This window comes from Globicephala melas, chromosome 5 (assembly GCF_963455315.2).
Source record: "Globicephala melas chromosome 5, mGloMel1.2, whole genome shotgun sequence".
Lineage (NCBI taxonomy): Eukaryota > Metazoa > Chordata > Mammalia > Artiodactyla > Delphinidae > Globicephala > Globicephala melas.
Window position 1 is genome coordinate 103,817,600 of NC_083318.1, and position 26,176 is coordinate 103,843,775.

Consider the following 26,176-nt stretch of genomic DNA (forward strand, 5'->3'; position numbering starts at 1 on the left):
TACCAGCAACAAAAGTTGGAGACCAAACAGGAGGAATTGGGTTGGGTGGGTTGTAAAAGAATGGGTGGACAGAGTGAAAAACCATGAGCTTCATACTAGATGTGCTGAGTATGTTTTGCTGATGGGACAACCCTGTGGAAATTTCCTGCAAACAAATGAGGGTGATAGTTTGGAACTTAGAAGAGAGATATAGATTGAGGTGAACCATAGTATTGAGTATTGCGTTCTTAAATTTGTGCCATAGTCTTTAGGGTGCTTTTACCCCCCCCATCTCGCTCCCACTGGGAGCTCACCACCCAGTGGTGCCCCACTGGGGCACCATAACTTGGCTCTTGTATTCTGGCTCTGTCTGTTATTTCTTTCCCTTTTTCATTTTCCAAATATTTGGTTTTCCCATAATCTCTCAGCTTACTTATCCGCTTCCTATTTAACCCTCCGGATGTAACCGCCAGATTGAAAACCCATTGCGAACTCCCTCAGGCTTGCTGATGTAAATTTAACTGTAACAGACATTAGTTGGGATATTTATACTAATCTAATTCTGATAGTGGTAAGAACATGACCTTGAGCCATAGAAAAGCTGAGTTCAAATACTGTTTCTGCTATTTATTTGCTGTATAATCATGATAGAGATGAATAACCTCTCTGAGTTTATTTCTTCTTTAGACATGAACTAGAACTATACACATGTTTTCAAGGGGATTAAAAAAGCTATGTGTGTGAAATGTCTGGTAAATTGTAGAAATTTAGTTAAATCCCTACATTTATTTTTTCAGAGAAAAATATGGATCTGTGCTCATATTCTTTTTCTCCAGATTCATTGGCGTTTTCCAAATTACAATTTTAAATGCTAAATTAATTTAACAATACTATCACGTGACTCAAAAATATTCATAACCCCCCGGGATTGGGAAGTATTGTGTAGTAGCAATAGGTAAAAACTCACACACTGGGGCTTCCCTGGTGGCCCAGCGCAGTGGTTAAGAATCCGCCTGCCAATGCAGGGGACACGGGTTTGAGCCCTGGTCCGGGAAGATCCCATGTGCAGTGGAGCAACTAAGCCCGTCCACCACAACTACTGAGCCTGCGCTCTAGAGCCCGCGAGCCACAACTACTGAAGCCTACGCACCTAGACCCCGTGCTCTGCAACGAGAAGCCACCGCAATGAGAAGCCGGCGCACCACAACGAAGAGTAGCCACCACTCACTACAACTAAAGAAAGCCTGCGAGCAGCAGTGTAGACCCAAGGCAGCCAAAAATAAATAAATAAATTTATTAAAAACACACACACACAAATATAAAACTCATATGTACTTGTTAGAAAAAATGAGGTAAGAAAAAAAAGTGAGGTCTGGTCACTAGGAACCATGTTTTATACAACGTGTTCAAGATAAAATACAGTTATTTTAATTACAATAATTGTACACTTAATTCTTCTTGAAGCAAAAGACAGCAGGTTTACATCTGCATACCTGCCTCCCAGGTAGAGATGTAAAGCTGGGAATTTCTATATCTGCCTACAATCTATGCCCAGCTCTCAGTACACTTTCTTCCATGACCTCGGGGATTATAACTATAGCCTTACTGTCTCCTATTCATTTTCATTTTCGTATGGCAACCACAGTAGTCCTTCTAGAATGCAACCTGATCAAATCAATCTCCTACCCATTGTGCTTAGGATGAAAAGAAGACTCCCTAGGTTGGCATGTAGGGCCTTTCACCGTCAGTCTGCCATTGACCTTTCCTATATTTCTCATCACTGCCCCTCAAAATCTTTGCCCGGAGGTCCTACTCCCCCTCCTCCTTTGTGTTCTTTTTGGGAAACTGGCTGTATCTCTACTGCCCTTTACCTGGCTTAGGCCAACCCTTCCTCCTTCCTCCTCACTGTCACCACTCCTCATCTATACCACCTTGTCCCCAGCTCTGGGCTGGTTGGTTGGTTGTTGTTGTTATCAACAACAGGTGTATGCTCAGGTTAGGACTTGGTTAGGATTTATTTGCCAGTTCGGTTAGGATTTTTTTACACTTTGAAGAAATTCATTCCCTTTGATATATACATGCAGTAATTTTGGAGTAACATAATTTAAACTGCTGGTTTAAAACGCTCAGGTTTTGCTGACTGCAGAGTTTAAGAATACTCCAGTCTGCCCAAGCAAGCAGCCTAGGGGTTGGGATGCAGACACACTTCCCCCCAGTCTCAACCTTAACATGTGTTCCTGCCCCCTTGTACAGTTCAGGAGCTCTGAGAATACCACCTATGAGCTTCTGTGAGTCCCTGGGGGTTCACTTGTTTGTCTTCAAAATTTAAGTAGAATCATGACTGAAAATTGTCAGGTAACATCTCAGGAGTCCTTACATGAAGAGGTAGCTGATAAAGTACCATAATTGTATTAAAAAGGGAAAAAAAATTTTCAGTTCTGTTGTAAAAAAGATCACTGATGTCAGAGAAATGCTTCACCTTAGCAGAAACATAATCAGAAATAAAAGTGACTAGGTTGTCAAGATGAAGAAAGTGCTAGAATTTCATTGAGTGAGCTAAAAAATGTAACTAAAGAATTCCTATAATGAAGAAGATAAAGGAAAGTGTAGCTAATAAAGTGAAGTATCTGCATCTCTCTTGCGTAATTACTTTCTTTTATGTCATAAATTTTTAAAAAATGTGGATATGGTATAATCACTATTTAAAATAGCCTGCTTATTAACTGGTTATACAATGTGACCTGGAGAAAAGGCAGAAAAGCAACTTTAAAAAAAAACTCACTAGAATGACTAACCGCTTTTTCTTTATTTATTATGAGAAAATTAGTTTTTATTTAAGTGTTTTAAAATAACCTATTTCCATTTCCAGAAATTAATCAATAGAAGCATGCATTGGAATTGTTTATTTACTTGCTTGTATCTGCAAGGCACTGGAATCTCATGAAAACAGGTGCACTGTCTTTGTCACTGATATGGCCCATCACCTAGCACATTGCCTTAAAAACATTCCTATAAATGAAATGAACTATTCCCTGAACCAAAGCTACATCATCTTCAACAAAAAATTTTTGCAAAATTACATCCCTCAGCTCCAAAAGCAGTAAAATAATATTATCAAACTTGCACTGTCAACATCATTTACTAAATTGACTACAGTTTGAAGGTATTAGGAGGTGTTATGGGATTAGGAACACAACAAAGGAAAAAGTTTTAGATTGGTAAAAACCTTCAGATAATAAATTATGACCAGGCTTATATATATTTTACAATGAAATATATTAATTCCATAACAAAAAGGTTAAAATATTTGTTATGATTAAAATAGATACCAATCTCTGTTAGAAACATTTAAGAAGTGCACAAACTCGCATCTGTCAGGAGTGACTGCCGTCCCACCCTGCCCAGGGAAGACCTCCAAAACTTTCATCTAGAGGCACACTAGATCTCATCAGGGGTAACTTAATTATTTTAGCTGTTAAGGTAAATCAAATCAATATCATCATGGGAGCATAGGGAGTAGGGAGAAGAGTTATATTTTGGAAGGCAGTCCATGGGAAATTAAGTCAAGCAGCCCAGAGTTTAATTTGGAAATGCAAGTATCTATCACTTAGGTTTTCAAATACTGTTCATGTTGACAATGAGGGACACGAGGGACAAAGCAACAACAACAACAAAGGAGGGGAGAACAGAGAGGGCACGGAAGGGGGATATTTTCATACATTATATTAATTTACATTTACATTATATTGCATATGAATAAGATGATTTTCTTCATCCAAATAATTTCAGTCATTTAAACCATTAAGATATTGGAAAGAAGCCTGTCTGGGCCGTTTGATACAATCTTCCTGCATCTCTTTCAGGGAGGAAGGTGAGATGATGCAAAGAACTCAGCGTGATGCTTTCCTTGGTATGTTCAAAGAAGGGATCAGGTAGCAACGAGACATAAGCTTTTGGATCTATTTGACAAAGCCCCAATACCCAGTAGAATTTCTTGGGGTTGGGCTGCTGAAGGGCAAGAACCGGGAGGCTGGATTCTGGAGACCTGGTTTCTCGTGCCACTTTTGAGCTTGTGACATTGGGCACAATACTTGTTTTCAGCTCTTCGGTTTCATTATTTGGGAAACGGCAGCAATAATGTGTCTGTTTTATAAGGCTGTTACGAAGATGAGACGGGCCTGTGTGTGAAAAGCCCTTTATAAACCGTAAAACGCTCTCCAGATGTTAGTTATTATCTCCTTTAAAGGATACAGAATGTTTCAATTGTGTAAGAGACTGCAAAAAGACTCCTTGACACTTTAGTCAGAACTTGACCCTAAGCTTAATCCCGCTGTAAAGCGAAAGGGTACTTGTGTCCCACACCAGCCGGGGGGAGGGTCACCCATGCTGCCGGTGCGGTCACTGCAGTATTCCATCCTGAGAGGCTGCTCGCCCTAGATCCTCCCACTGGTCCCGAGGGGAGGGCCGAGCAGTTCCTCTCCATCTGGGTGGCGCCAGCTAGAGGGCGTGGGCCGGGCGGGGCCGGGGAGCGCGGGGGGGGCGTGACCTCCTGGGGGCGTGGCTTCGCTTCCTGGGCGTTCCTGGGCCGCCGGCGCACAGAGGTTGCCAGCCAGCGAGCGAGCGAGCGGGCGAGCGCGTAGCTTCTGCGCACTCGGCCGCCGCCTGCGCGCGTCGCTGGCACAGCTGCGTTCTCGCCTCCGCGGCTGGGAGCCGGGTCCAGCGCTAGCCGACGCTGAGCGCCCTGTGCTCCCCACACCTGCGCGCCTTCCCGACGGCAACAGGTCAGGGGCGGGCCGAGGCGGCGAGGGCGCACGACCCGAGACTGGAGGACTAAAGGTCTGGAAGGTAAGCGGAACCCTGCGCCCCTCGGGCTGGGGGTCATCCTGGCCAGAACGCCGCGGTAGCTGACTTCTGGGAAGCCCAGGCTCTGCCGCCTCGCTGCTGGCTTCCCAGCACGCTGGCTCAAGTCGCTGGTGTTCCCGCTTTTCCAGTGGGAACCTTAGGGTAGAACGGGCGAAGGAGACGCAGAGCTCGCACCGTCCTTACAAATCCCGGCAGGTAGCGTCTAGAAAAACTGGGGAGGGGAACACAGGAAGGGACCCATCCTCCTCCCCAAAATCAAACGTTGGCCCGTGAGCCCCACGTCTTGCCGATAGATGTTCGGATTTTGGAACCTGGTCCCGAGGTTGCGTAATAGAAGAGTCCCAGAAGTTTCTCAGGGGGGGGTAAAAGCGGGGCTTTTCTCTCCTCTATTACGAGTTCCCATCCCTCCCGTCATAGTCACCCCTCCCCCCTACGTCTAGTAGAGACAGATTGGTGGTTCCAGTCTCATCAAATTGTGATTGAGGTGGAAGCGTGCGTCGGTGGTCCGCACTCTAGAGAGGGAGGAGAAAAGTTGGAGGCACCTTCTGAGGCTTGCTCCTGGCACACAGGGAGACGGCGTCTGCAGAACATGGAACTGGTTAATTTCCCTTGACGGTAATTTTTTCTTGGTGTTTGATCCTCCGACTGCCGCACGCTAGCCCTCCGACTGTGCGAGCGCCGGGGTCGGCGAATTAGGAGAGGAATTGGAGGGTTATAGGAATCATACTTTCCTATAATGTGTTGGGAGTATCGTTAATGAAGCTGCGAGGGACCTTCAAGGGGCTTGATATTTTCCTCGTAGGTTAGTCTTATAGGAGTTTACACACACAGACCCCGTATTGTTGTGCAAATTGTCCCAGGAAGACCCTTGGCTTTGGAGGTGGAGGTGGAGGTGTGTCCGAATCTTTCGGGAGCTCATCTCTGTTGGGAGCTGAAGTGGGGGTGGGGAAGGCCTTACAGACGAAGTTTTGTTTTTTTAAGGGTGGGATGGGGTAATCTTAACCCTCTTGGTGCCTGTTGGAGGCGGGGATGGGGATGGGAGATGAGGGATGACATACCATCAAGAAACCAGACAGATATAAAACTTTAAAGGCGAAACTGTACATTAAGGCGAAGACCCAGTGTTCCCTGAGACGGTTGGAAGGTGAGAAGAGCTCAGTAATTGAGGCACAGAAACCTCAGGCAAGGGACCGGCCTGAGAATTTGGGGGATTTTGCTTGTGCAAGATTATTTCAGAGCAAGGTCATGCAGAGGTGGTAGAAGGAACGGGCGGTGGTGGGACACCCCTCCCGGACCAACGTGTTGTCAGACTCCGCGGGGGCATAGAAGTCACGAAAAAGAAAGACCTTTGGACTCGGGAGTCTAGTGCCGCTTAGAGGCTTAAGAATACCTAGGCATGCCCTGTTTCGATGTTTACTTCCTCTGTCTAATGTATTTCCTTAGCTTGCCTTTCATCTTTAGTGGCGAGGGTTCCTTGAGTGGATATTCTGGAAATAAATTCACAGGAGAGTTGAAAATTCTGGATGGTTTGCCTGCTTTCATTTAAAGGTGGTGTCTCTTGCCAGTGTCTGAAAGTATTTTATTTGAAGATAAATATGTAGAAGAGGAATGGAGAGAACTAAAGGATAACGACCCACGAGAATGAAAGGAAACTAGGAGAGAAAGTAGAATAGATAAAAAACTAATTTGAATTCAGCTAGTTTAGGAAAGGGAACCAAGGAAATGATTTGGGACAGATTTGGTCACTTTAAGACAAAGAGGTATTGAAGAGTGGGATACAAGACTTTGGAAAAAAAATGAATTTAGATATTGGGGACTTCCTCCTCCCACCCCCCCTTCTTTTCTTTTTCTAAATAGAACTGACAGCGATGATGAGGCTAGGGATGTGGAACTTAAAGGTGTGTTACTGTGGACTCTTTGCTTCCCACTTGCAGGAAGAAAATGAACTGTTACATATCAGAGTTAATACGTCTTATTCATTCACTGTAGCAATTGAATTTCTGTAGTGTCTTTGGCATTTGCTTAACTCTTCAATTTAATAAAGATACAATTTTGAAGACTCAAAATGTGTTAAGGCTCAAGTGTATTAATTTAGAATACAAAAATCATCAAGAGGCTGAGAATTTATGGCAAGAGTAAAGCCCAGGTGATTTTCAACATTGCTTGCTCCTACAAGATGCAGAATATGCATGCATTTTTTGCTACCAGAAGTCACTGTTTCATTGTGGGGTTATGAGATGGTAAGTAGGTAAGTAGTTAGACTATGTCAAAACTGGCTTTCTCTTCTGTTTCCTTTTGGTTTCACTGAATTTTGAAAGGACTTGGTGGAGCTAAAAGTAACTTTTTTATTGACTAAGATACTTGCTTAATTTGGTTTTGGATTACATTGGAAGAGTATTGTTCGATTAAGGTATATATATGTAAATATATGAGTTGCATCTTTATTAGGTACCTCTATAAATCACTGTAGCCATGTGATTGTTTAGTTGAAGTTATATTGCCTTGGGAGTTGAAAAGATGGGTAAAAAAAAAAAGCTTAGGAAAGGCAAACTTGTTTTCCATATTTAAAAAAATATTTATTTATTTTTGGCTGCATTGGGTCTTCATTGCTGCATGCGGGCTTTCTCTAGTTGTGGCGAACAGGGGCTACTCTTTATTGGGGTGCACGGGCTTCTCATTGCGGTGGCTTCTCTTGTTGCAGAGCACAGTCTCTAGGCGCACAGACTTCAGTAGTCTCAGTAGTTGTGGCTCGTGGGCTCTAGAGCGCAGGCTCAGTAGTAGTGGTGCACGGGCTTGGTTGCTCTGCAGCATGTGGGATCTTCCCGGACCAGGGATTGAACCTTTGTCCCCTGCATTGGCAGGTGGATTCTTAACCACTGCACCACCAGGGAAGCCCCATATTTTTAAAGAAGCAAACGAAAGGAGTTTCACGTTCAACTCTGTAATTTGTGCTCTTTCATCAAACAAATTTGCATAATCCTTTATGAAGTTAGTTGACTGTTAAAATTCCAAATCTTGAGATAGACTGTGCTTCTTGTTAAAAGGTAGAACTAATTTATATATAAATATCTGAATTATTCTAAGACATACACAGGGGACAGTACACTCTGCAGATGTCCCTTAAGGTATAGCAACATAGCTGGGATATTCTCCTTACTATTGCAGCTCTACACTGAAAGCTGTCCTTCAACTTGAATTCATTTGCTATCTTAGATTTGTCTGTTGAAGCTAAAAGCCCAAAGTTCCCCTATTTTAAGACTAGACCGTTAACTAATTTTTCAGGAGATCGAGAAAGTATGTTGGAGAGAGTACAAATTAAGGAACTGCATTTACCATACATAAAGTTTTGTAAATAAATTATATTTTTTCATTAAATTATAAATTCAACAATGATTTCTGTTCTCAAATGATATTTGACAGTGATTTTGTAGCAGTCTCTTTTTATACACAATAGTAGCTTATTTAATATTTGCTGATTTAATATTAGATTTCATTAAAAGAGATTACATAAACCCTATAATCTATTTATTAAAATTCTACCACAGTGAAGAAGTAAATGTGGAATATTTAGTTCTTTGTAGGTGCACATCCTTTATTCCTGACTGTTTACAAGAGCACAAGAGATTGTCGTAGATGGGAAACCACGAGGCTCCTAAGGCCGTGAGGGTTGCTAATAGGAGTTTCTGTCTTATGCCTTAGGACAGAACTCCTTCAGTAGTGTTCTCCAGGGGACGAAAATCAGCTGATTTTCTTAAATTATCTGTCCCATTTAAAACATGACTAAGGATTTCTTGTTCAAGTGACTTTTTCCTATTAAAAGACTGAGATTATTGTGACAAGTGGAGCCCAGAGGAATCAATTACATCATTAATATAATACCTCATGTTCATTCCCAATACCTCATAAGTATCGAGCATCTTCTAGTGCCAGACAGTACTCTAAGCTTTGGAGAAACTGATAACACCAGATCAAGACAGAGAAAGAGCCCATGCAGGTGGAGTTTACATCCACATAGCACAAAAGCTGTTTACCAACGGCTTTCACATGACATATCATTTAGGCCTAATTGCAACTCTGAAGTTGGAGTTCATTCTACATTTTAAAATCAGGAAATTGAGTTGAAGAGTTAAGTGACTTGACTCTGTGACTCAAAGCCTGCTGCCCTTTCTACTGTGGTATACTGTGTTGGCTGTGTTGATATGTGGTTTCCTGTTTTTCAAGAATTACAGCTTGACTCTCAAATATAAATAGTGTTTCTCCTTGGCTAAGTAATTCTTTCTAATCATTATGGGAATAAAAAAGCAGGTATTTTCATTTAGCATTATGGACATATATCTGTGACTCCAAAGGAGAATATGCAGACGTATTAAACAGACATGTGGTATTTATTTGCACCAAATAAAGATCCCTACCTTCCTAAAAATTAAATGCAAGGGCTTAGGAGCCATCTCCCTTAGTGCTTCAAATCTATTATTCAAGTTATGAAAGGTCAGTTCCCATCCCTATGTAAATCAGGATATACTCATACCATTTTGTTCTATCTTATAGATACAGTGAATATATGCAGAATATATGCATATGGCAGTGTTTTTCAAACTTATAGTAAGCATCAGAATCTCCTGGAAGGCTTTTAAGACACAGATGTGTCTCTTCCTCCCCCACTCCCCAAGTTTCTGATTCAGTAGGTCTGGGGAAATGCCCAAGAATTTACACTTGTAACATGTTTGCAGGTGATATTGATGCTTCTAGTTCTGGAATTACACTTTGAGGACTACTGCAGTATAGCAGAGAATTTAAAAGCATGGTTTCTAAGCCAGACAGCTTGGGCTTGAATCTTGGATATGCCACCTACTAGCTGTCAGACCTTAGGCAAATTACTTAACTTCTTGTCAAGAACTGTTAAGGCTCTGAGATTTTACCCTGCTTTCAAGGTAACAAGCTAACCTGCCACAGTTTCATGGACTCTTGGGAATGGGTTTATTATTCATAATAATAGCTGTGGCCAGAGTATCACCATTTTCTTATACTGGTTCCCTAAGCCCCAGTTTCCAAAGAAGGGAGATGTGGAGAGAGTCAGACGTTACCTGCAAACACAGTGGATTATATTAAGGAGAGAAATCCTGATCTTAGGGAATCCTAATGGGCAGTAAGCATGACTGCCCTTTGTTCCAGAGGGAGACATTATCTTGATTATACTGGATAGTAGTAAACCTGCCACCCTTTGCTCTAGAAGGAGACGTTATATTTTTCAAAGCTGTTCTCTATACAAGTATCTTTAAAGATTGTATGGAACAAAAGCAGTTGGTGCCTCTGCTTGTACAATATGCAGAAATGACCCATGGAGAGTTGGCTCCCAATACTTTTCCATTCCCTTATACAATGGAGTTAACAATACTGTAGTATCTCCCTTACTGGGTAGTTGGGTAGATTAAAGGTAATAAGGCTTGGCAAGTGCTTGAAGCAGAACATAATAAGTGCTACATAAATATTTCCTATTATTACTCCTGAAGGAAAAACATTTTTTTTAATGGTAAGTATTGCCTTATAAGATGAAATAATTGCTTTACTGAGTATCCCTAACTTTGAGTTCATTCCAAGAAACTTCTTTAATGGATCTAAGTTCTAAAATGGCGATGATGCATTGTATGATAATCTTACCATTCCATGGGGAATGAGGCTTAAATATTTACTACCAACATTCATGTGCTCTCCCATGTGTCTCCGCCTCCTTAAGTTATACAGAATCATGTGACTAATTCTGTCCAGTGGGCTGTCTATGGGAGTAACATATATTCCTGGACTGAAGCATTTAAGTGGCTCTTATGAGACCCTCCACCTCTATTTTTTTACTATAGTAAACCCTGCAGCCACATTTTGAGATATTGGAGCTTCCAACTTGGCTTTTTTCCAGCTTAGGTTTCTCAGTGTGGAGAAAACTCCCTGCCTCCTTCTTACACCCCTCCCCTTCCCCCCCCCCCCCCGCAATATGCAATGGACATAAAGAATAATCAGGAAATAAGTTTTTGTGCTATCAAGCTACTGAAATTTGGGGGTTAATTTGCCACTATAGCATAACCTAGACTACCCTTACTATATTCCAGTATCTATAATACCTGCCTACTGTGAGAAAGTTGACAGTCAATTATTTTAAAATATAGGCTCTGAGTATATATATGTAAAGCTGGGCATAGAGCTTGCATTCTGTGGAGGAGATATAAACATTAACATATTTATTTACTTAGCATAAGTTAATTTCAGATAGTGGTAAGTACTATGAAAAGATAAGTGTGGCCAACACTGTTCTTTTCTTCCCCAGTGCTCATTCCCATTTTTTTGTTGCTAAGAGAACCTTGATTGTGTGTGGGATTACATTGTGCCCAGCCTTAGGCAGTAGATCATGTTTGTTCTCAACCAGTGACAACAATTTGTATCCTGATTTACCTGCAGCTGGAGGAGGCCACGTGACCTAGTTCTGGTTTTTAGATAGGTTTGGGGAAGGATTCCTCTCCTGACAAAAGGGGAGAGATGTGGCTGACACAGCCACACCTTCCTCCTCTCATCTTCTACCTGCCTTGCATGTTGAAAAGCCGTCTGGTTATGGCAGCAACCTTTTTGTACCATGAAAGGACAAACATAAAGACAGCATGCTAAATGTGGCAGAGCCAGAATTCCTGATGGCCTCACTGAACAGCTAAAATTATACCAGTAGCCACCCTCCTCTAGACTTGCTATTAATTAAGCACTTGTTACTTGCAGCTAGGCACATTCTGAATCCGTATAGAGTATAATGGAATAGAGCATGGGTTGGCAGGAGGGCACAGCAGCGCTACATTAGCTACTGTATTCAGGGGAGACCTCTTTGAGAATTTATCATTTGAGCTGAGACCTGAATGATGGGAGGGAGCTGACAAGGTGTGGGATGTGTACTTGAGTCTGGGGGCAGCACCAGAGCCCCCTAGAACAAGGATTTGAAGTGGAGAAGAGATAGTTGGGGAAATCATGTTCCAGTATGAATTTCTAGGCATGTGGGCTTCATGTGGCACTGGAGAGCTAAAGGAATTGTAGGTGCTCAGGTCAGTTTGGGGCCCTGGGAGATTGTGGGGTACTTGGGGTAGAGTTCTGGAGAATTCAGATGAAAACAGTATATGACCCATGACTCACCCATGACACGTTGCCAATTACCAAGAGACTGTTATTCCTGGAGGGTATGTGTGGAAAAGGGGAAGGAGATCTGACCAGGGACTACTGATCAGTCCAGACATCCTCTGGTCTCTGGACAGTTATTTTCCTAATATTCTCCTCTGGAAACTGGGTCATGGTCATGGGGCTTTGAGACCTGCTTAGCGCTGTTTGTCCAGTTGAAAAGCTTCTCTAATGTATGGATTGTCCCTAGCATGTGCTTTGGTTGGCAGAAAGATAACCGGAACAACTACTACAACCATTTATTGAGTGCTCACCATGAGCTTGGCATTGTGCTAAAAACATTACACCCATTTTATTTAACCTTACAACAACCCCAGGAAGCCCCATATTACTGATGAGAAGGCTGAGACCTTGGGGGAGAACAGTGATTTTCTTGAGGTTATATACCTAGTAGGTTGCAAAGCAGGCCTTTAAACAAGCATGTCACAAAGACTGCTGAGAGTAGGTTCCCCAGAATGTGCTAAGTTTGGGAGCACTTAATGACCTAGAACAGAATATTTGAAAATATCCTGAATAATTTTTCTGTATTCCTCCTCTCTCTTTGTTTCCTTGTAATTATATATGTATATGGCGTAAATGTCTATAAAACTTAAAAAAAAATTTTTTTTTTACTTGAAATGTTTTACCTATTTTGGGGAGAAAAGTAGTTTGATGTACATGACATTTTTATTTCTGAATAAATTTGCATTGCAAGAGGCTGGAAGGCCTATGAAGGGTCACTTAAATAGATCTGGCAAGGTACAGTCCTACATGCAGCATAGTCTGTTTCACTTACATAAAAAGTGAGATAGACATTGCTGACTTAAATAAGATCTGCTATGTATTGAATGCCCATGATGTGTCAGTGTGCTGGGCATTTTAGCAAGATCTATAAAACACTCTTCTCAGTAACTCTGTAAAATAGGCTGTTTTCCATTTTACAGATGGGAGCACTGAGGCTGGTAGGGCTTAATTTGCCCAAAGTGATCACCTGTCTCACTTGAACTTATTCTCTTTTTGCTGTATAGCACTATGTTATGTTATGTTATTTATTTATTTGACTGCGCCGGGTTTTAGTGGCAGCACATGGGATCTTCACTGTGACATGCGGGATCTAGTTCACTGACCAGGGATTGAACCCAGGCCCCCTGCATTGGGAGTGTGGAGTCTTAACCACTGGACCACCAGGGAAGTCCCTACTCTGTTTTTAATGTAGAGCCAAGTTGGAATCTTAACTGCTTTTTTTTAACAGGAGGATTTTAAACTGCCCCCCTCCCCCATTTTTTATTCTGCTTTGTCTTTATAATCTGGTGAGAATAATATAAAAATGTATGAAAACTTCAAGAAGACCTTCTGATTTCAATATTTATGGGCCAGTACATCCCCCCCCAACCCTTATATTTAGGGAAAAAAACCGTTTACACAGATAATAAAGGATTCATAGCATATAGAATAAAAGATGAAAGTGCCCCTTTCCAGAGAAGCCACTATTAACAGTTTGGTTCTGTGTGTGTGTTTGTGTGTGTGTATGTTATGGGTGTGTGTTATGCATAAATATAAAAGGAAAGCATTTTCTTTTCAAACAAATTGGCTCACATTGTACATTTTGTTCAGCATCTTGTTTGGATAAACCTATTCTTTTTGATGTTTCATTGTGTCTCATGTGCCATAATTTATTTACCATTTCTGTGTTTATATGTATTAGGTTGTTACCACTTTTTTTTTTTGCTATTATAAACAACATTTTATTGCACAAACCTTCTTGTACAAATGTGACTTTTTAAGAAAGATTTTCAAAGGAGACATTAACTGAAGCATATACTAACTGCCTTTCTTAGCAGTAGTTTAGGGTTATAACTTCCTGACTACAGTAGGCCTCCATTCTAACCTAACTAACCTTATATCTGAGTTGTGTGGTTACTCTGTACAGCTGTGCAAATCATACATACATCAGCATCTAAGTAGACTTCCATAGGCTGAATTTGGTCTTTCCTGTGAGTCGTAAGAGTCAATAATCTGGTGATATAGCCTCCTTACCCTTGCCTCTGTGGAACGGATTGAGCCACCATACAAGGTTATGAATTTGAATTGTACACACAAGTCCCTGGCTGTGCCCAGGGGCCAGATGCCTCAGAGAATATGTCTCTTGCACTTTGTACTTCACTCACCCACCCAAGAAGCCAGTAGTGAGAGCCAGGGATTCTGCTGACTCCTTCAGTCTTGGACTTGTCAGTTCCTAGGCCCATTTTTAATTTTTTTAAAAAAATTAATTTTTTTTTTTTGTGTGGTACACTGGCCTCTCACTGTTGTGGCCTCTCCCGTTGAGGAGCACAGGCTCCGGACGCGCAGGCGCAGCGGCCATGGCTCACGGGCCCAGCTGCTCTGCGGCATGTGGGATCTTCCCGGACCGGGGCACGAACCCGTGTCCCCTGCATCGGCAGGAGGACTCTCAACCACTGCGCCACCAGGGGAGCTCCCCTAGGACCATTTTTTAAAAAACAGGCTGGCTGGCTTGCTTGCTTTATTTATTTATCTATTTATTTATTTATAGCAGTTAAGTTCACAGCAAAATTGAGTGGAAGGTATAGAGATTTCCCGTAGACTTCCCTGTCCCCATCCCCACCCCTAGCTTCCCCCATAATCAACTGTCTCCTACTAGGGTGGTACATTTGTTACAATTGAGGAACATGAGCATTGACACATCATTATCAGCCAGAGTGCTAGACCATCTTTTAACTACAGCTCTGCCTGGTTTGCTCCTCACTTCCTTTAAGCCTTTGCTCAAATGTTTCCTTCTCTGACCACTCTATATAAAATTGTAACACCTTACCTCCTTTCCTCTCTGGCGTGCTACACTGTTCACTTTGTTTTTCTCCTTTTAAAGTCTAACATCTATATATTATGTTTCATCTTTGCTTACCTCCTGTAGTTTGTCAACTCAGCATGGCAAGTGCCTATTTCCTTCACTCTCTTATTCTTACAGTAGATACCCAGGAAATATTTGTTGGCTCAGTGAGTAAATGAACAAACAAGGGAACTCAGGACCACGCTGTCAGGTTGACATCCCTCAACAGCCCCTCTGCCCCCTCCCTTGCTGCCCTCCTTTCTCCACCAATCCGCCCTGGGATGGGTGCTGTTGGGCCGCAAGCAGGTGGACCCTCCTCACTGGGAGGGCTGTGTTGGGGACTGCCATCATGGACTCTTGAGAAGGCTTTACAGTGTTAAGAAGATTAATGCCAAAGCAAATGCCTACTATTTTATTGATAATTTGCTGTGGGCCAGCCCTGCATGTTGAGAGAGAAAGAGAGAGAGAGGGGAGGTGGGGTAAGGGGGAGGGAAAGGAGGGTAGAGAAAGACAGAGGAAGAAGGAGAAACAGAAGTATGTGTTTGAGGGACTTCCCTGGTGGTCCAGTGGTTAGGACTCTGCACTTTCATTGCTGAGGATGCAGGTTCAGTCCCTGGTCAGGGAACTAGCATCCTGCAAGCTGCGCAGTGTGCACACCCCCCAACAAGAAAAAAGTGTGTGTTTGATGGGCTTCCCTCATGGCACAGTGGTTAATCCGCCTGCGAATGCAGGGGACACGGGTTTGAGCCCTGGTCCGGGAAGATCCCACATGCCGTGGAGCAACTAGCCCGTAGAGCAACTAGCCCGTGAGCCACAACTACTGAGCCTGCGCTCTAGAGCCTGTGCGCCACAACTGCTGAAGCCTGAGCCCCTAGAGCCCATGCTTCCTGACGAGAAGCCACCGCAATGAGAAGCCTGCGGATCATAATGAAGAGCAGCCCCTGCTTGCCACAACTAGAGAAAAGCCCGCCAGCAGCAACAAAGACCCAATGCAGCCAAAAATAAAATAAATTAATAATAATTTAAAAAATCATGTGTTTGAGAGAGGGAAAGTGAGAGAGTAAGGGGAGAGAGTGAGGGAGGTGGTTGGGATTTGAGTTGGAGAATTTAGGAAACTTGCCTAGGGCCACTATAGCCAGTTGAAGGAGTGGCCTACTCCAAAACATGTTTGACCCTGAAAATTTGAGCTCTACTAGTGTGAGTTTAATTAGAATATTTGTAGCATCTGTGTTACATTCTTTTGGGGGAGGAGATAGAGTGGCAAGTGGTATCTACTAATATGAAACATTGTAGTCAGCAAGTCAGCAATTTTAATTTCATGGAGGGGGAGATAAAAGACCTTATCAAGAGGCAGAGTAGAGCTGAAGGACTCTATTCAGCGTTTCTTCAGCCTTAGGCAAAAAGCCTCTTAAAGTAGCAGACAAGCTAAAATTGTTACAAATTTAACATCATGTTTCCATTTGTATCAAATAGTTCGTTAAATTGGTACTAAGATAATTTGGTAACATACCCTCTGCCTTAAGGATGTTTGAAAAAATAGAAACTATTTAAAGCAAGTTAGGATAAGAGCAGTAAATTTACAAATACATACAAGAAAGGGAAAAGGAAACAGCTGTTGATAGTGTTAACCATAGAGAGAGAGGTTGTTTCTAGAGATACACAAGATAGTAAGTACCAAGGCCATCTGCCCAGGTTGGATAACAACTTTTTAAAACTAGTACTGTTTTGAGAGAATGCTCCAGAATTGCTTTGGGGGTTAAGTACCTTTTATGAGTGGAAGTAAAATCTCAGGATTGGCTCTTAAACTGGGCCCACTTTTTTATTTAGTGTGGAATTCTTATGTGAAGATCAACTATTAATTTTTTCTTGTCCATACTCTTTCACCATTTTCCCTTTTGACTCTAGTGAGGTTGTTGACACAACCTATTACCTTAGGCAACTTACTTAAAACTGAGTTTCAGTTTTCTTATATATAAAATGGGGTATTTGGTATATGGTGTATTATTATGCAATACTAATTAGTATGCAATACTAATGTTACATTCCATGTAAACATTACAGTACACTTACACCTTGCAAGTGTATTGTAATGTTTACATGAAATGTCATTTTTAGAGGGCTTAACACAATGCTTGGCACAAAGTAGACACTGGGGAAATGTTATTTCCTTTCTTCCTTCTCATGATAAACTTGTGCACATTTTTTCCTGGCTGAAATTGCTTTGAGTAGCAGCCTTAAAATTAAAAGTACATTTGGCCAAAAGTGCATTTGGCCTTTGATATATGCTGGCTGGTTTGTTCACGCAACTTGAGAGTTGGTGAAGAGCCATTCTCTTATTCGAATGGGAACTTTGAATTCTGTGTCCAATAAGATTTCTTACAGGTCAGGTGTACCTATGAGGTTACTTACGGGCTAATGTTCACAGGCTGCTGTGTCTCTTTCAGATGAATAGACTCGTCGCTTTCCACTGACTGGCAGCAATGGCATTTACCGAAAGAGTCAACAGCAGTGGCAACAGGTAACCATGAAATCCATGATGCAAGGATGTGATATTTAATTTTATAATCTATTGTTCAAAGAATAAGTTTGGTCCTTTTTATTTTTGTGACTTATGACTCTCTGGTGCAGGAAAATGTGTGAAAATTTCTGTTTTCTCTATATAAAGTCAAACCTATTAGACTGGCTACATATTTTCTTTAAATCTAGTACTCTCAACTCATTTCTTTAACATGTGGTTGTGATGTTAGATCAGCGTCTTAATTCTCAGTTCAAGGTACTGGTCCAGATTACACTGATCTGGGAAAATGTACACCTATTCAGCTTGTACTGAAACAGATATCATGATGAAATCCGCCTTATGAGAGCCTTGAAAGAGGGAATTCTGTCAGTTACATTTTATGACTTTCACATCTCTCCCTACAACTCTGTATATATAGTTCTTGCATATAGTACATGTCCAGGGTTGGTTGAGGGGAGCATATTTATATTCTGAAGCAGTTATAAAGAATAACCCATTTGCTATCCAGAAGGAATTCTTAATATCACTGATCAGTTTTTATTTATACTATTAGATGCTCAGATACATATATATGAAGGTATGAGACATGTAGACTCAAACTTAATTAATATTTCTTGAGTAATAGATGATGGTGACTGTAATTCTGGAACATTCTGATGCTTTCCTACTTCCTCCTCCTTTCTGGTTCATTTAGGAAATTCTTCCTGTACTCCAGGTGGTCCTGTTGGTCCTGTTGTTAAACTTGGTACACTCTCCTCCCCCACAGAGGAAACCATGTGACCCAGGCTGCAACAGTCCACATTCTGCTAGAGCCAGAGGGGAAGCTGTTATCATCCGTTTTTTTAGGCTTATTCATAATGTTTGGTTACACATAAGTTTTAAATTTTTATGTAGTTAAATGTCTTCTTTATGGATTCTGGTTTTGATTGTGCTTAGAAAGGTCTTTCCTACTCCAAGATTGAGAAAATAATGTCATGTGTTCTCTGCTGGCACTTGAAAGGTTTCATTTTTTGCATTTAATCAGAACTTGTAAGCTGGTGGCCTATGGGGCAGATCTGGTCAACAGATGGGTTTTCTTTGGCCTCTCATAGTGTTCTAAAAAAATATATCTACCAATGATTTTTACATAATGATCTAGACTTCCATCGTCTCTTAAAAAACTTAACAACATTGGGTTTGCATTGCAATATAGCAACATTCAGATGGAATTGAATAGCTACTTCCTCTTTTTGAGAAGTCATGAGTTTTCTAATTCAAAACTTCCTAAGTACTTTTCAGGTGTGCCAAGATGTTGCTCTCCCCAACCAGAACTCCAGAACTCCAGAACTCTCACCTGATTTCCTCCTGCAGATATCTGCTTTGTCAGCTTGCCCCAGAGAGACTTGATGTTAAAAAAAAAAAAAAAAAAAAGTTGGGGAAGCACGATGCTTTCTAGTTCACTACAATTCCCACACAGCTGGATTTACACACTGAGTTAGCTGCTTCACCTTCTTAACTTGCAACCCATTTTAGATCTTTGACTTTTTAGCATTTTGATCCATCTGTAATTAAAGTTAGTGTAAAGTGTGTGTTGTAAATTTCCATTTTAATAAGAAATGAAAAAAGTCTGGGGATGTTAGGGAACTTTTTTTTTTTTTTAAGCAAAAGACTAGCCAGTTGTTACAACATAATTTATTAAATCATCTATCTTTACTGATTTGAGTGCTGTGTCCAAATTCCATCAGATTGTTGAGTCTATTATTAGATTCTTTTGTTCCATTGATTGCCTCTTCTGGCAATGGTGCTATACTATTTCAGTGTATTTTTATAGGTCTTAATATTCAGGCAGATTCTTTGTCATTACTTTTCATTTTTAGAATTTTTATAGCTATTCACATCTGATTACATTTCCACGTGTACTCTGGAGTCATTAGTCATTTTCTAGAAAAATTGTTGGCATTTTGATTGGGGTCCCTTTGCATTAATCAATTAGATTTGAATTTGATAAAACATTAAAACTGGGTCTTTTTACAAAGGTATCTAAATATCAGATTAATGAAAATTTACGGAGTGAAGCAATTTTAAAATTCAATTCTAAGATTTTTTGGAGGTATGATTTTTCAACTATTCTGGTTATTGACACTGCACCCAGGGTAATTTCTGGTAGGAGAATCAATTATAGTTAACAACATCATCAGTGACAATTTAAAAAAGATATTTTGTAGTCTTATTATTTACATATGTTTTCTATTGTTGCTAATTATTAAGTTAGGATAGGTAACTGCCCTTTGTAGTAACATTCTAGCAATTACAGAGCTGTTTTTATTATTTGTTACATTTACCTTTTCAGCTCCTTACCTCCCTGATGTGGTCCTTTTTAATTTTAACACCCAGTACAAGTGATAAGCTAGGGGAAATCCTAAATGGAGCTCTATTTTTTTTTTAATAAGTTTACTTATTTATTTATTTTTGGCTGTGTTGGGTCTTCGTTTCTGTGCGAGGGCTTTCTCTAGTTGTGGCTAGTGGGGGCCACTCTTCATCGCGATGCGTGGGCCTCTCACTGTCGCGGCCTCTCTTGTTGCAGAGCACAGGCTCCAGATGCGCAGGCTCAGTAATTGTGGCTCACGGGCCTAGTTGCTCCGCGGCATGTGGGATCTTCCCAGACCAGGGCTCGAACCTATGTCCCCTGCATTGGCAGGCAGATTCTCAACCACTGCGCCACCAGGGAAGCCCCTGGAGCTCTATTTTTAATATATACCAAATAGCTCACTTATTTAAATGTTTAGTCATGGCAGTTTAATCTTTTAGTAGTCAAAAAAAAAAAAAATCAAATTCGTGTGGAACTGGTCCAGGACTAGAATATATTTTAAAGGAAACAGATGTGTATTGAGCAGGCAGCTCTAATTGCTCAAACTAAGTAGAAGTCTGAGTGTGAATCCTTAGTTTGCTTAGGGCTATCAGAAGTCATAAGCATGGACAGAATATTAATGTCATGTGTAAAGACAATATTTGTTTTAGTTCTTGTAAATAATAGGCTTATTCTCTGGCTTCCAAATTTATCAGCATTAGACATTATTGAATCTGATTTACTTAAATTTCCCCTCATCTTCCTTCCCCTCCCCGTTTTGTTCTTTCTAAAAATTGTCATTGGAGTATAACAAACTGAAAAGGGCAGACATTATTAGTACAGTTCGGTGCATTTTCACAAAGTGAACACACTTGTGTAACCGATCAAGCAACAACAATACCAGCTCTCCAGAAGCCCCTCCTGTCCCCTTTCAGCTGCTGTCTCCCTCAAAGCCTGCCACTATTCTGACTTCTAACACCATGGATTTGTTTTGCCTGCTTTTGATTTTTATTTAAAAATAATCATATAGTATATTCTTTTACGTTGTCTATTTAGTTCTGATGTTTATGTTATTTTATTTTATAAACTTGAATATCTTTAACATTTATATGTCTTTATAATAAGGTATTTTAAATTAATGTACCATATTAATTATATTATATAATCAATATTAAATTTAAAAAATTTCCATCAACTTTTCATAGTCTAATACGATAGTATAATTATCCTTACTATTTTTCCACTTCTCTCTCCTCTACCCTCCAACTGTTAGCTCTGCTTTTTGTTTTAAATTGTCCAGATTGATAGTACATTTTATTTTATAAGCTTCTGTGCGCTTGCAAGCTTTGTCTTTGAATTGATAATAAAAGCTGAAAAACCAATAAGCATTATTTACATTATTTTGATTGGGAAGTAAAATAGTGTTTAGGGTTTCATTTCTCCTCTATGGGTTCAAAGTCAACCCAAGTACCACTTGAGAAATATCATATTGATCAGGACAGATGAATTCTTTAGCTGAGTAAATTGTTCAAATTCATGCCACATTTTAAATTCCTTCATCTTTGGATGGTATTTTTATTTTTCCTGGAGTTTGTAATTACTTTTCTTTTTCCTTCTTGAAAGAGAGAACATGCCTTTTTATCATGTCACTACCATGTTCCCCTTCTTACCCTTCTGTATGCATTAGGAGATTTGCTGATATGCTTTTCAGTTTGGGTGAAGATTTGAAGGATTGCATTCTGTGAACCCTGAATCATAATGCTGTAGTCGTGGATGCTCTACTTCCCCAGGAGAGTCTGAAATAATGTTTAACTCTCCTAATTGAGGAGAGTCCTCAATTAGTGAGGAGGCTACAAGGTGTTAAGCTGATTAACACCTATTATATAGACAGATTTTCTTTGTGTAAGTAAATCAGGGGCCTGACTTTCAGACGCTCAGGAGAGAGATTAATGGCTGTAGGCCGTGTTTTCCTGGAACAGTGATTGGCCTGGGCATTGTAAATAATCCACACCTGGAATTGTGAAATTTCCTGTATTTCCCAAGCAAGTTGTTTTAGGCCTGATTTACAAGTGCAATGATGTTTCTTATGCAGAATGCATTGTTTCCCTTTATTTTAGAAAATGGTTCCTAAGTGTGAAGTATGTGTCATTGTCATATGTAGTTTTAAGATGAGTCATTCAGTTTGATGGCTTTAGAAGAGTTTGATTTCAGACTCATCCCAGACCTGAGGAAATCTTTTTCAGAATTAGTTATTTCCCAAATGGATAGTTAAATTTTGGGGTGGGGGGGGTAGGGGGGAAAGACTCAACTGTAGAAGTATTGAGTAAGTTTACCAGTAAAATCCAATTGACCTGTTACTGCATGGGTGATATATTGGGCTTGAGTGTGGAACTCCAGGGCCACAACTTGTGTTTCGATCTCTGATACGTTGGTTACTTGGACAAATTGCTCAACTTTTAAAGCCTCATTAAAATGGGGATACAGAGAATAATGTATGTAAAGTGCTTATCACAGTTCCTGGTAAATCATAAGTCCTTGATACATTATTAATTCTATCGCTCTGGTGAGGGTGGTATAGTGCTGGGTTTCAGAAGAGTCGGTACCTTCCTCAATTCTACCTCAAAGGAGAAAGGCTTTGTTTAGAGGCAACTCCCTGGATGGAAGGGATTCCTTTGTGAGCTATTCCAGGAATAGTATACATAGGAAGGAGAGTGATAGAGGAAATAGACCTTTAAGAAAAACAAAACACAAGAGTGTGTTTATTTGTGGGGCATGTGGATACACTTACAAGTTTTTCTCTGGTCTATTTTACATTTAATATTGGCTATGGGATTGTCTTAAATCATACACAGGGATTGTAGAGGTCATCAAGCACCTATGTTTTCATTCTTTTGGGTAGCTACTTAGGGGTGGAATTGCTTTCTTGTAAGGTTGATTAACGTTTAGGTCATCTTAAGATTGTGCTAAGTTCATGGGCTTCCCTGGTGGCGCAGTGGTTAAGAATCCACCTGCCAATGCAGGGGACGTGGGTTCGAGCCCTGGTCTGGGAAGATCCCACATGCCGCAGAGCAACTAAGCCTGTGCGCCACAACTACTGAGCCTGCGCTCCGGAGCCCGTGAGCCACAACTCCTGAAGCCCGGGCGCCTGGAGCCCATGCTCTGCAACAAGAGAGGCCACCGCAATGAGAAGCCTGCGCACCACAATGAAGAATAGCCCCCACTCACCACAGCTAGAGAAAGCCCGCTCACAGTAACAAAGACCCAATGCAGCCAAAAATAAATAAATAAAATTAATTAAAAAAAAAAAGATTATTCTAAATTCATAAGTCAGTGTGCCCAAGGTCGGTTTCAAGTTCATTTGTGTACGTTTTTTCTCTTTGTCTTTAGCCCTGAATTCTACTAATGCTGTGAGTTGGAGGAGAATGAATTAATATTTTTTCAGTGCCTTCAATAGAATGGCTACTAGTCCAAGCAGTTGGCATTATATCATTTTAGGTGACACTTTGGTCCATGGTGGTGGATAAGATGGACATTGTGTTGAATTGTTTAGGATTATACCGTCTTTACAGGAATACTGATTTTATACTATCCTGATTTGGGGAAGAATCTTTTTTCTTTTTGGAGGGCTTCGGTTATAACAATCCTTTTCTTCTGAAGCTGTAGCAGTCAGCCTCCTCTGGAATCTGTGGAACAGGTTTAGAAAGAAGAGCATTTCAGTTCCAGTTTCCTCTTTTTCAGAAGGCTGGAGGACATTATTTCAGAATCTGAATCTTGTTTTCTGTACCTCATGATAACCCTGTAATGTGGTCAGATTAGATAGTAGTCTGCCTCATTGAACTGCAGAAAGAAAAAGCCTGGAGAAATTAATAGTTGAATGTGTGAATCAGACTAAAGGGAATGCTGGGGCAACTAGTTTGTTTTGGAGAGAAATTGTTAAATTACTAAATAACATTTAACATGTAAGGCACTGTGCAATTTCATTTCTGCCTTTGACCAGCAAGTTTTGATTGTTTCATCAGATGATGCCTTCTTCTTAACCTGTTATGCAGAATGCCCCCATTTTTGTTGCTTTAAAATGATTTTTAAATGGTAGACGTTGGATTATATGTGTTTACATAGGTAAGATGTTAATAGATATTGTTAAGTGAACAGATCTTATTAAAGCTACTGAAAGCATGAGGTGGTCCAAGACTTCTTGTGAAGGGGAAGACAGTCTAAAGGGAGAGAGAGAGGGAGGTTGGGAAGCAGGAAAGGCAGGAGTGGAGGGTGGGACACAAGGGAAAGACAGACAGAAAGAAAGAAATCTTGTGCATTGTAGCAGCAATAAAGAATTAACATTGGCCCTGACTGGGCATGTAAACCGAAGTTAGTATAGACTTTATCATACTTCTTGCCCACTCTCTTTTTTCTTCGCTTTAGAAGAAAAAATTTTATCACAGAAATATTCAGACATTAGTAGAAGTAGAGAGAATTCCCCAGATTTAACATTTCTCAATATTTTGCCACACTTAAAAAAAAAAAAAAAATCTATCCTTTTTCTTTTGTTCTTTGCTGAAGTGCTTTAAAGCAAATCTCAGACATCTGTTTTTTCACTCCGGCATACTTTATGTGCATCTCCTTAAAAAAAGAGACATTTTCCTACATAATTGCATACCAATCTCATACCTAATAATATTAACATTTTAGAGTCATCTATTAATTAACCCACCTCCAAACTATCCAGATTGTTTTAAAATGTCTATTCAAGTTGTTTACATCCTAATTCAGCCAAATCAAAGTGCGTATACTGTGTTAGGTTTTATCAATTAAGTCTTAACCTAGAGCATTTGCCTTGCTTATTTGGCAGGGATGGGGGGCGGGCGGGGATTGACTGGTTGAGGAAGCTAAGTTTGAATGTCTGTCCTACTTTGTGGATTTGTCTGACTGCTCCTCTTAATGTGTTTTTGTTCTTATATACCAGTGGTTCTCAACCTGGAATACTTTTACCTCCTGGAGGTGGGGGGTGGGTACATTTGACAATGTCTTGAGAGACTTTTAGTTGTCATAATCTCATGGGTAGAGGCCAGGGATGCTGCTAAACATCCTACAGTGCTCAGGATGGCCCCCACCACAAACACTTTTCTGGCTCCAAATGTCACTAGTGCTGAGCTTGAGAATCATGTGGTTCTATCCCAGGTATTTCCTGTAGAATGGACGTTAGCTCTAAAGCTCAGTTACATTTGAGATAAGTCTTTTTGCTAAGAATAGTTAATAGTCCAAGAGTGCCGGTATCGTTCTGTGATTTGATCTGGGTGCTGCTTACAGGGGTATGTCACTGTTTGAAAATGCATGTGTGAGTGCATGTTATATTCTAATTTTTAAAGTTTACTTGAAAAGGATCTTCCTAGTTCTGCTGTGAACCTTCCTCTTTTTGACTACCACCTCAGATTCTTGGATGAGTCAAGAAATCTTTAAATCCTCTTTCCTTTTAAACTTCCTTAATTCTCAATTCCTTTTAATGTAAGAGACTGGTAAAGATGGGGAAATGGGTGCCTTGTGACCTAATTATTGGGATGGTTATGGGTCTGTTAATGGCCAAGCCAGGGTGCTGGTGTCGTCCTTGCTCTGGAGAGTTGCCCTAAGGGAGGGAACACGGGAACAGTAAGTAATGTTAGGCCCCAAGAAAGCTTGAAGGAGAGAGAAGGAAAGTCCTCCCAGATGAGATGGCTTCAAGAGAGAAGGTTGCCTTTCTCGAGCACTGAGAAAGGGGCATTTGGGGCAGAAAGAACCAGTGGAGGCTGGGAATGCAGTAGGGGTGTGCTGGGAACCCTTTCTGCAAAGTTGTCTTAAAGCCAGCTTCTTCCCCCATCTCTGATAAATCACTGGAAGGAAAGGCAATGAATTTTTTCTGACAGTCAGTTCTTACTGGGGGCCCAAGCTTCGTTTGCAAGTGAAAGGACTGCTGTTGGAGTAGTTGACATCACAATGGGCCCTGACTCTTTTCACATCAAAGTGTAAAAGAATCTCCAGGGGTGATAAATGGGGGCTGTTGGACTCATTACTTGTAAGCAGAGCTGAGGGATGACCTCTACATTTTTTTTAATTAAAAGAAAACAGGGTTTCCTAGTGGAGAGCGTGGGGCTGCTCTTCATTTGAATTTTGACTGCTCCCACTGGAGAAGATCTTTGTTAAGGTTACGGGGAGGCAGTCTCTGTTACCTCGGGTTTGCCCTGACTCGCAAATCCTGGAGAAATGGCTCTGCCTGGGGTGGCCCTGCAGATACTGCTGCTAGGTTGAGAATTGAAGTACCCTGGCTTCAGCTACATTTTTGTTGCAAGAGGGGGGAACAGGGCAGAATTTTTAAGTCCTGTTTCTCTGGGGAGACTGAGGGCTTAGACCCCTCCTCTGTTCCTTTTCCCACCCAGCATCAAGAGAAAAACTCCCTTACTCCCATGCAATGCAGAAAGAGGTCAGTTTTTAAGGA

General features: G+C 40.9%; 1 protein-coding gene across 4 annotated transcripts in view; it reads left to right on the forward strand.

Moving 5' to 3' along the window:
- The first annotated feature begins 4,706 nt into the window (after positions 1-4,706).
- Positions 4,707-26,176, forward strand: part of AFF1 (ALF transcription elongation factor 1) — a 206,494-nt gene continuing 185,024 nt past the window's right edge. For all 4 annotated transcript variants that reach the window (XM_030847009.2, XM_030847016.2, XM_030847011.2 and 1 more), the window contains exons 1-2: positions 4,707-4,824; positions 17,314-17,387. In XM_030847009.2, coding sequence (XP_030702869.1) covers positions 17,350-17,387 — 38 coding nt within the window. In that variant the 5' untranslated portion in view covers positions 4,707-4,824; positions 17,314-17,349. The remainder of the gene's footprint in view (positions 4,825-17,313; positions 17,388-26,176) is intronic.